Below are 12199 nucleotides of genomic sequence, written 5' to 3' on the forward strand. Positions count from 1 at the left end.
TTTGAGTTATATTTCTTGTGGTAGCATGTATTTTATTTTATTCAGTCTGACAATCCAAACTTTCTTTAGATTAGTTTGATTATTCCATTTTTTTCTTCTATCAAAAAGTTGATTATACATTCTATCACCATTCTATTTTTGGTTACCTAGAGACCACAGCTTGCATCATTGACTTCTTGATACTGCTAGACAATTAGAATTTTTAAAATTCGTTTATCCCCTTTCCTCATTTCATTATTATTGTCATGAATTTACTTAAATTGAATTTACTTTATTTAAAACTAGACAAGGCGTTGTGTTCAGATTTAACTCATTTATATTAACACATATTTTACCATTTCCATATAAATTTACCACATAAATGCTCTTCATTTATATCTGTGGGTCTATTTTTCCATGTGGAATCATTTTCTTTCAGCTTGAAAATATCCTTTTAATATTCCTTATTGTCAGGTCTGATGATGAGTCCTCCAAGCTTTTGTTTGTCTGAAAATATCTTTATTGCAATTACATTGTGATAGAATAGTTTTTGTGGTATATGAAATTGTAGCTTGGCAAGTTTTTCTTGAAGCACTGTAAAAATGTGATTTCATTGTTTCTAGATTCCATTGTTTCTATTGAGAAGTCAGCTGTTTAGTCTTTTGTCACTTTTTCGATGATAGTGTGTTTTTTTCTACGGCTGCTTCTAAGAATTTGTCTTCAGTTTTCAATGGTTTCACTATAATGTTTCTATACACGGTTTTCTTCTTATTTATCCTGCTTGGATTACCTGAGCTCCTTGAATCTGTGTAACATCTTTTTTAGTTTTAACAAGTTCTCAGCTATCCCCTCTTTAAATATTTCTTTTGATAAACCTCTATTTTTTATTAAACTATTTTCCTTTTCACTAACCCTGTGCTCCTCTGTGTCCACTTGATTATTATTTATAGATTTTACTCTTTATCTGTGTTGTCTATTTTTCATCTATTTTCCTTGTATATATTACCTATAGTTATGGTAAAGTCTTTATTTGCTAACTTCAATATCAGTATCACTTGAAGGCCTACATGTATTGTTTGTTTTTCCCTTGATTATCAGTCATCAGTCATTTTTTTGCCTTTTCATGTATTTAGAACTTTTTTATTCCTAAATATTTTATCTCAAAAGCTGTGAAGAACTCATATGACTTAATCTTCTGCCAGGGTGGAATTTCCTATTCTTGTGTTAGACAGATAGGGAGAGGGGCAGATCCTCTTACTTTTATCAGGGATTTAGCTCTGTCAAGGCTGCTTGGCAGTTTTGGTAATGTTCAGGTGACCTCTATTTTGCCTCAGAGAATGATTTTCCCAAGGTTTGCTTGTGAACATGGTAGATATTTGTCTCTGCAGCCATGAAAGACTACAGAGGATTCAGGTCTGCCCTTCTAAACTATCCAGCCCAACTCTTCAGTATCCTAGCCCTTGAAGATAAAATCTGACAAATGTCTTAAAAGGGAGACTAGCTCTACACTTGAAGTAGGTCCCATATCTCTGGCTGGTCTTTGCTTCCTAAGCAGTAAATGATAGATCAGTCTCCAGCAACTCACACAGCCCTAGAATTCAGCAAATATGCCATTAGTCAAACCAGTCTTGCAGTTGAGGTCCCTCAAGTATCTAATTTATCACTTCAGATTCACACAACTGCTTTGTTAATTTTTCTTTCACCCAGAAGTTGCCAAGTCTTTTACTGCAACACCCAGAATTAGTTAATGCCTTCATTAAATAGAAATGGCTAGCAATCATCAGCTTCACCTTGCTTTTCTGGAATTGTAATTCGTCTAGTCCTCCTTTCTCCCACAGTTTTCTAATGCCTTTAAAATACAATTTTGTAATTTCCAGCTTTTTCTAGTTTTTCCAGTGGGAGGTTAGCCATTCCCCACCTACCGCATTTATTTAGAAGTTGAACTCTCAGTAAATATAAAAGTGGTTCTTGTCCTCATTTGAAATCCTATCACTTACAGTTTCTGGTTCATTAATCATATTCTTATATTGTTTTATTGCTTAATGTGTGCCAGTTTTATTTCCTTGGAAATTACAAATGTTGAGGGAAGAAATGTTGTTTTATTTCTTGTATAGACCTATTATAATACTGAACATATCATAATTAAAAGCTAATTTGAAACATCTGATAGTTGAAAAAGCTAGTCTATGGGACATGATAAATATTCATCACAATCGCAATTCTTCTATCCTTATCCTTGTAAATCCTTGTCTAATCCACATATCGTTATCTATTCATATGTGTACTATTTCTCTCTCTGACCCCCTACAAATTGTCTTTATAAAACTCTGTTCAAGTGCTGATAGAGTAAGCACATATGAAACAAATCTACAGCTTTTGTAAATCTGCTTACAAAAAAAGTGGCTCTTTGCATTGTTTCTTATCCCTTAAGTGTGAAATTCATCTGAGAATATAGGGCAATGAAGGTTTATTTCTCATGATAAACTCGCATGCTTCCTTCAATTAAGCAATGAGAATTCTCTAATCCATGTAGTTTCTTCTTTGCCCTGACTGCTTGGAAAATAAGATCTCTGTTTTGTTAGTGATTAGAGTTATCCTTCTCAGTCAGTGTACACATCACACACACACAAATCTCTTTTGTAAAGAGACGAAAGGTAAAGAATAAGAAATAAAAAGGAATCACACACACACAAATGTATGTGTATGCTTGTATAGTGTGAGAGTGCACTTGTATAGTGTGTGTATAGGTGTGATTCCTTTTTATTTCTTACTCTTTACCTTTCGTCTCTTTATTTACTGTGCGCTAACTGTGCTGGCATTTTTGTACTTACATAGTTATTGTAAGCCACATCAAATTTTGAAAATGGGTGAAAGAGCCTATGACTTTATATAAAGCCAATGTGATGAACTAGGGCACCAGAGACACATCAACTTTGACAAGAGTTAGGCTTTTTATGGCCAAGAGGACCAGATTAGCATCATTCACTTAATATTTGCCAAATATTGAATCATTAAGACAAGGAAAGACTAACCACACAACCTCCTATTATTCTTTTTATCAATCATTTTTCTTGACGTAATTTTTCATTTATAAAAATATTTAAATATCTTTCCATGATACAAGCTCAGGATTTGTGTGTTTAAAATTTTTATGAAAAGTGTAAAATTTACAAAACTTCGTAAAGTTTTCCAACATACACTTTGGGAATCTTAAGTATCTGAAAAATTGTGACCTTTTAAAGTTTTTACTATAACAATAGGAGATAAATCTCCACCAGAGGTTTTTATAAGCAAGAGTCTAAGATATAAATGACATAATAGACTATAATACCAAAACTTATAGATCTGAGGAATCAGCAAATTAGGGAGAAATTGATAATGCTTTAATGAGGACAATCTAAAATTTTCTCTGTGATATCTGTAGTTGGCACTTGTACCCAAATGTTATACCATTGGCAATTTTACTTTGTTTTCCAGATGTCAAATAAGCTCTGCCCATAAGAAAGCAGATTGTTAATTCCACTCATGCATGTTAACCCAGTAGAAGACAATGTTGCTTGAAGGAACGTTTCCAAATAAATAGAACAATTTGTGTAATTATTTGGGGCCTACGAGTATCGATTGTAGTCTTGAATCAAACAAGTCCATGCAATCACAATTTGTAAACTTGACTCCAGTCAATTGTTGGTTTGGAATATAAGGGAAAATGAATGCTTACTGAGGGCCAATGTGGGGTCAAGTTGAATAAAGTCAGTCTTCTGTGTAATTATCTATGTTCTATGATTTCTCTTTCAACCAGGACCACATGAATTTATTCAAAAAGTTATCACAAAGGTGATTTTTGTAAACAAAAGACTTTATTTCAAATATATTTTACAGTTTGTGTGTATTTAGGATTGCTTTCCAGACTCTGAAACTTAACACTAAATTCAACAGGCCATATACAAAATGGTGGTGTTCACTTAGGCCTACTGAATTCCTACAATTGCTGTGGGAATTTTCTTTTTCCTTTTTAAATTGAATTAATAGAGACATCAATGATAAAACAACTTTCATCCTCTTGGTTATATTTTGAATAGCAACAATGTACCATTCCATTTCATATTCACGTGCATGTTTAGAAAATGGTAGTAGTGGGGGGAGTAAAATCTTATGTATCTGGACCTAATTAAAAGATGATGATATATTGTGATCACAGCTGAAGTGGTTCATTCTTGGTGGTAAAATAGTTTGCTAAGCAAATTGGAAGAACAAACAAAATTGTAAGACAGATGTTTAGCCTGTTTAAGAAAACATAACTATTTTTAAGAACTTTTAGCAATACTATTGCATACACTTTACATACAAATTACAATGCTTGCTTATAAAACAGGTCTTTGCAGCTAGCTATTAGGTTGCTTTAGAAACTCAAGAAAAATAAATCGGAATTTTGTCATAAATATTGTTTAACTCAGACATTGAACTGATCATGCTTACCTGCACCTCCATTGCCATCACTGAGGTTTCAATGATGATGGCGAGTTTAAAGAGGGATGACTTCTGAACTTTAAAATTTGGTAAGAATGACAGTATCCTGATTTTTTTAAAAACATATATGTGAACTTCCTTAAACGCCAACAACTTAAATTGGCAAAATTGAGATAAATGAAAAAAAGAGAATGGGTTTCTTTTCACTATTGCCAGTATTTTTTTGGTTCTTCAAGGCATTGGCAGTAAGAAAACAATCTATTATTGCACGCTAGTCCTAAGTATTCCCTAAGAAAGTAAAAAACATAAAGGCCAAAAAAGAATCTTTTTAAATTGGACTATTGCAGGACAAAACAAAGTGAATTTAATTTGCTAGGAGACAAAGAGCAGTGTTTGGGACTTGGCCCCTTGGATGAGCCAAGTTTCATAACCAGATAAGATTTTCCCCATCCACATACACGTGGCAGATCCTGATGATGCTGTTTCCTGAAAAAATAGGATGATAGGTGGTCTATTAATAAACACTACTTGGAATGTTTATTTCTTACTTTCTACAATAGGTATTTTCCTTTCAAAATAACCTTGATTTGTTTTGCACATATTAAGTGGGTGTAGTTTTGTGTGTTTCAGTTATATTTTCTGTGTTCCACTTGCCTGGAGTCTGTGAAGCCTACTGCTTTGCCATGATGAACAACGTGAGAAGCACAAACAAGGACCACATGTGACAGGGTACTGGGGCATCAAATGCTCTTGAAAACAATCTATGAAGAGACAGCTTGAGAGCTCTTTCCACTCTCAAACTCTTGCCTACGCACTGACCCTCAGATTCAAGGTTTTCACAGATGCCTAAGGTTAAACTATGGTGGGCAATAGGATCTGCAGAATTTGACACGGGTAGAAGGTAGATAGAAGAGGAAAATAGCCCCATCTCCTGGTTGTTCTGAAACATCAGCGCGTGCAGAATAATTATTTGGAAATGCTAAATAGCAACAGCTTTATCTTTATCCCTAGAGATTCTCATTCACTACATCTGGAGTTGGGCCCAGGAATGTACATTTCTAACAGTTAATTCTGAAGCAGGTGTTCCATGGAGCAGACTTTGTAAATTACTTCTGTTAAGGGATACAATGGGCAAAGTGTTAGCAGAGTATGTCCTCTTTATATACTTACTTTATATTCATTTGAACCAGATGTTATCTGACCCCAGTGTCTTGATACTTACTGAAAAACCAACCAACCAACCAAACAAAAACCCTTACAGGAAACTATTACACATAGAACTATCAAGATAGAAAAACACACTATGGTGAAATACTTGTCTCTACAAGCAAAAATGGCCATTGGAAAGAAAGGAGACTTCTTGTTTTTAATATTTGCTTAAAAAGTTGAAGGAAGAATCCAGAGGGTAATGTCAGAGTTTAAACAATTTAGAAATATGCAGGATTCCAAATTAGATACCAGCAAGGTGAAAATTATTTTAGTTATTAGTAATTGCATAATCTGAAATTTAGAATATTTTTCTATACAAACAGTAGTCTGAAATACAATTCTAAAGTGCAGAAACCCCATCCCATTGACAGAGTCAAGCTTGGGAAAACAACATGAAGGGTGCTTCAATTTGGGCTGTAGGATTTTTAAGTGTATTAGACTCAATTTCACATAAGAGGGACATCTTTTGACATTACAGCGAAGTTAGATCCCTGTCTGATGGGATGATTATAAAAAGGCCTGGATGTCGTTCTTGCAATGTCCATCTCTAAGAATTAAACCATTAGTTCTCATTTAAAGTCAACTTTAGTTGACTTTAGGAAGTGGGGTTATTATACTGAAAACAAAATTAAAGTATTTTCCATACTTTTACTCTTTTCATAATAAACTAATGATTACACCTTTAAAACAAGAATTGTGAAAAGAAACACAGTATAATAGGTAAAGAACACATTTGCTGTTTTTATTGGTGCCTTGCATGGCAGTAATACTGAAAAAAGAGAATGCAAAAACAAAAAACAAAAAACAAAAAAAACAGGTTGGTGGCAACCCACATCCTTTTTTTTAAGAGTACATAAACTCCTGTTTTATTTTTATTGTGGCATGAATGATAACATAAAACCAAAAACATGAAAATATACAACTTATATTACACTATGTGTTATGAACAAAATATAAATCTATAACTCTATGTTATATTTACATAATTATTTATTTTATTAAATTTCAAGTGAGATGGTAGGTTGCACATACTTTGTTTTAAGCTCCAGGCATTTGATTGTCTCTTTTCTATTTTTTCCCATTTTTACTCATAAAATCCAAAATGTTAGAAGGACTAAGAGCTTTAGAGCCAGCGGAGCCATATAAATACTGTTTTAGTGAACCAGTGACAGAAACACTGGGGAGGACAGGAATCGATCAGTAGAAAACTCAACACAACATTATCTTCAACCTGGAAAACTGATAGTTATAGGAAACTTTAAAATTAAATACTGTAAAAGCCTGTCTAAAGGAAAACCTATGCCCTACAAGACAAAGAAATATCTGAACCACTTTAAGTGGGCTTCATATTTTTCCTTGCAGATCCCATAATATTTATTTTACTATTAACTTGATAAACAAATATTTTATAAACCTGTTTGTAAATATACAGTTGTTTATTACAATTCAATAATTTACTCATTAGAATGAATGAAAATGTAATTATTTTTGATGTTTTCCATGTGATATAAGAGGTTTCTTCTGGGAAAAGTAACAACTTCTGGATTAAGAAAATATCTGAAATTGGATCATAAAATAGTTAAAGATAATTTTCTTTAAGTGAATTAAGGTAAAAGTCTACTCCAGAAATCAAATCTATGAAATAATTTCATCAAAGAAAACTCTTTTATATTTGTTCCTTATAAGAGGATTTGGTTTCAAGAATGATTATGTTCTTTGGAGGGATTTTATACATGGTTAACTTTTAACTGCAGACGCCAAATAAATGGTAAAAATTGACTTAACTAATTTAGGTATAAATGTACTGAAGAATAGTTTTGTGTTTTAGCCAAGTGTAGTAACTAGCCAAATTATTAGTAACTTATAAATGAGCAACTTTAACCTATTTTCTCCAGTGGTGTTCTCTTAGATTCGTATTAAAACATGACTATTTTTAGAGGAACTTATTACAACAGCCATAAAAATACAGAATTCTGGCAAGATTATTCCTCAGTACTGGGGTGAGCGTGTGCGTGTGCGTGTGTGTGTGTGTGAGACAGAGAGAGAGAGAGATGTGAACACGTACATAGGAAAGGAGAGAGGAGGGAAACTTCACGTTTGTTTTAGTTTGATCTTACTCTCATTTCCTTTACCTTATCTTTTTTGGTCATCATGGGGCACAGAAAAAGAATACAAGGTTTTAGGATCCTCTGCAAAAATTATGAACCAATCAAATGCCAAAAAGGCAATGTGTTAACACAGTAAGTTGCTATTCGTAGCACCTTTTATCAAATGACTTCAAAGCACTTTAAACATTAATATAATTTTCTTTTGGGGAAAACTAAGGAAAAAAAATTGTGACACGCAGTGAATTAGATGTCAGAACCGAGAGCATAATGCAGGGCTATGAACTTGCTTTGTGCGTCAGTCCACACACAGTTCAGTCTCTCTGACATAAACCTAATTAAATAAAATTAACTTCAGAATTTCAGCAGCTAAAGGTCACCATTAACAATTTTGTTTTCCCCTTCAAATAAAACAAAATAAAGAATAAACAAAAAAAGACCAAAACAGACGTATTTTGTCAATTCACTGGTAAGTGTGTTAGAACTGGTTTCAGCCGTGAATGCCCTCTGTGGCATCTACCTGGAGCTAAAACAAAGTATTCTTGTAGCCCAAAGTCATGAAATGAAAACAAAGCATCTTTATAACACGGTGTAAGATAAGTATCCAGCAAACGTGAGAGGTGAACCCACATAAGTCAGGAAGAATTTGTTAACAAAGACAGAGAACAAATTTTTTAAATTCTGTTTTCACATTGTACATAATAACGATATAAAAACAAGTGTCTATTTTTTTCTTATCCAGAGTGCTTAAAAACAAAACAAAACAAACAAAAACAAAAAAATTGGCTCTAGATGACTGTGGCAATTAAATAACTAAAATGAGTGATGAGAGCATAAGTTAATTAAGATTGAACACGACCCTCCTATTAATTCACTCCTTTGTGTTAAACACTGGAACTTGACATTGTTGGGGCCAAATTTTTAAAAAGGAGAAAACTTATGGAAGGAGAAGTAAAATTGTGTGGGTGAATGTGTGTGTGTGTGTGTGTGTGTGTGTGAGAATATATATACATATATATGTATATATATATATGTTGGAGATGGAAATTTGTTTTAAATATCTAACAGCTTATTGGCTGCACTTCCAAATCAGAGCAGAATAAAATAGAAAGGGAGAAATAAATTATACATAACTTACTAATCTGGGAACAGCTGACCATTATTATTATTATTACTATTATTATTATTATTTTATCATCATCATCATCATTATTACAACACTAGCAAAAAGAGGCAGTTCAAATGAAAATACAGTCATCAAAAACAAACAGGAAAACAAACAAAACAAAATCTCTGACATGCAGGATATGATCAGCTCCTCCAAGCAAAACCCCAGAGCAAGTCTTTTGAGAGAGAGAAAAATAAAAAGGACTTTTTTCTTACTTAAATGTAAAAATCAAACTTTAGGGTTGCGATTAGGGAGTGGGATAGGAAAGTGATGACTGGAGTGAAACCATGGCACATCCAAGCTACTGGTTGGAGTATTTACTGTCTGATGCTTCAGCACAAATAATGGCAACTGACTTTAAATGATTCTGTATTTATTTGTATACGCCCTACAAGTGCCTTGGCATTTGGCTGGCAAAATCTAAATAAGCAGTCCCGTTACCACTCATTGTTGCTCTATGCACATACTGTGCTGGAACCAAAAATTGGACTTCAGTGGGTTCATCTTACAGCAAAGTAAGAGTAATGGCAAGATTGCTGGGTTCAGCCAGGCTGCATTTTGCAGGGCTGCAACAACATTTAATCAAATCCTGCTTTTTATGGCATGAGATGCACATGGCCCACAATTCTGAAATGCAAATGGCCTCCACCTTATTTCATGGAGAGATGAAAAAGACCATATAAAATCATCAGTTCCATTTCCTGATCAGGAAAGAACGGAATGTTGAAGAAATAAGCTAATTCTATATTTCTGGAAAATGGCCAAATACATTCAAGGAAAACAAACAGAAATCATTAAGTAGCAAACGTTAGTGGAACGAACTGACCAGGGAGAAGGGACATCTGGGAGCAGTTTGCTAGTAGCTTCCATTTTATACATGCACACCTTTATTACACAGGGCCACCTGACTCATCCAATAATAATCATATTAGAAATTTAAAAATATAATTTCTGAGCCCTATATTAGTTAAGTTGTCATTTGAAGTGCAAAGTCAAGGTCAAGTTTGCTTCCAGACCAGTCACTTAGGAGGATGTGGGATTTCATCCCCAGATGTGGGTTTAACTCACAATGGTCCAACATTATTCCTATTAGTACCATAATCACACACATACATACACACAAAAATCCGAGATCAGAAAATATTTTTTCTCTAAATTTCTTATGTCTCTCTCTCTTTTCACCTGAGAACAGCACCTACAGTTTCCATTAAAAAAAAAGTCAAATCTCACCAGCTGCTGGTATTTCAGGTTTTTCAAGGGATTGTCTAAGATATAACACTGTTCTAACTTAAGAAGGAACAGGAAAAAGGAAAGGGAAAAAATGAACAGGGTCAACACTTCAGTACAAATTTGGCACTTGCTCAAAGATGTAGTGTGGTGTGCAATAGACAAAGAAAGTCCTCTGAAGAAAATAATTGCTTATTTTGTGGTGGATAGCAAGGAAGTTAAAAACAGGCTCTTTTTCCCTCTTCCCCCCCATGCACAGACTTCCATCTTTAAAGTATAGAGATGGAAAAGGTGGAGAGAAGTAAAGAGAAATTCATCTTTCTTTTTCTGTCAGGTGCATTACAAAAAAAAAAAAAAAAGGAAAGGAAAGAAAAAGAAAAGGAAAAAACCCAGAAACCCCAAAAAACAAAACTTATTTCTTTTTAAAAATTGTAGCACAAAACAACAAAACACATTCACAAGCCACTTGTTGGCACTGTGTACCTGAGTGAGAATTTCTAGAACATTGTAGAACAAACAGCCATAAAGTTTATTAAAAAAAAAAAAGTTGACGGGTAAGACTTCAGTGCTTGGATGTAGCAGCTGAATTACTGGCATTATGTTACCCATAGCTTATTTCAATCTCTTGTTGTTGATATTGTTGTTTGCTTGTTGTATTTTTGTTTTTCCTTTCCAAGCCTTTTGAGGCTGAGGTCTATTAGTCAGCTGATGTCCCAACTAGTTAAGACTAACAGTTAAAGTAACAGTCAGTGTATGAGAAAGTTAATGTGCTTGGCCACTGGTAAGGATGAACCAGCTAGGGCTTCTTTAAGTCCTAAGGTCACAACAACCTTTTGACCCTTATCAGTTGGCTTGTCCTGCAATATGGTTTTCACTGTCACTCCCATAATCTACATCTGGATCATCCTCTTCCTCATCGTACTCATCATAAATTTCTCCGTTGATGTCCTCAGGCTGTATCTCTTCTTTGATATGTGGCTCCTCTCCTTTCACACCGTAAGTGCTCTGGATAACAGGCATCCCGGGCTCTGGGCTGCTCGACACGCTCGAGTGCTCCGAGGGCAGGTGAGGGGAGGGCATTCCGGCCATGGCAATGGCTCCAGGGTACACAACACCAGCAGTGGCGATAGGGATCTGTGCTTGTTGCCTATCAGAGAGAATTCCCAAAAAACACTGTGGGTGGGTGAACAGTCAGATGCAAGCCTTACTAGACAAATAATTTGCTCAGCTCGTCCAACTCTAAGGGAGAGATTTTCACCCTAATGCCCAGCATTTTAAAAATTGTTTTCTACTTTGATTCAATACCTTACTTCTGTAGCGTGCTTTATAGATGATAAGACATTTACGTGTGTCACTCCTTTGATTCTGAAAATGATTCTGTTTTCTTACTATTCTATTTTATGAAAAGACTGAGGTGCAGAAAGATTAAGCAGAAGAACCCAAGTCCTTGACCCCAAGTTCATTTTCCCTTCACTATAACATGCAGAAACAGTTTTTTAAAAAAATTAAACCTAAAGACAATTCAATTTTAATGGAAAAATTCTAGAGCATTACAGCTCTCAAAATGAAATATTACTGCCAAGAACTCACCAGAACTGAACAATATCACATTGTCCACTTGGTCCCTGAAATAGTTTTAGGTCAGGGTAGGACGCAGGGCCTGCCTCATGGGTGGACAACCTCTGCAGTTGCACCGGCCCTGGGGCTTAGAAAGATCCTATACTTGGTTTTAAGTTCTGTTGTGACAGCCTTGAAATTCTTAAGAACTTTTCAGCAGGGACCCCACATTTTCACTTTGCACTGGGCTCCACAAATTACGTAGCTGGTCCTAGTGGGAAGGGATTAACAGATGATGTTCATTCACGCCTTCTTTCATTCACTCAAATGCTTACTATTCCCCAAGAAGTGTTGGGTTTCATGCTCAGCTTTGAGAGGAGTCAGGCACTGGGATATAAATCACAGACCCTTGGACAGAGCAGGCAGACTCCTTCACGGGACTGGAGGGGACAGGGCAGATGTGCAAAGGTTTATTCTAAGGCATCCT

General features: G+C 34.8%; 1 protein-coding gene across 44 annotated transcripts in view; it reads right to left on the minus strand.

The window, feature by feature from the left end:
• Positions 1 to 6376: 6376 nt before the first annotated feature.
• Positions 6377 to 12199, minus strand: part of SOX5 (SRY-box transcription factor 5) — a 949864-nt gene continuing 944041 nt past the window's right edge. For all 44 annotated transcript variants that reach the window (XM_070271071.1, XM_070271064.1, XM_070271055.1 and 41 more), the window contains one exon: positions 6377 to 11302. In XM_070271071.1, coding sequence (XP_070127172.1) covers positions 10999 to 11302 — 304 coding nt within the window. In that variant the 3' untranslated portion in view covers positions 6377 to 10998. The remainder of the gene's footprint in view (positions 11303 to 12199) is intronic.

This window comes from Equus caballus, chromosome 6, assembly GCF_041296265.1.
Source record: "Equus caballus isolate H_3958 breed thoroughbred chromosome 6, TB-T2T, whole genome shotgun sequence".
In the NCBI taxonomy this organism is placed as follows: Eukaryota; Metazoa; Chordata; class Mammalia; order Perissodactyla; family Equidae; genus Equus; species Equus caballus.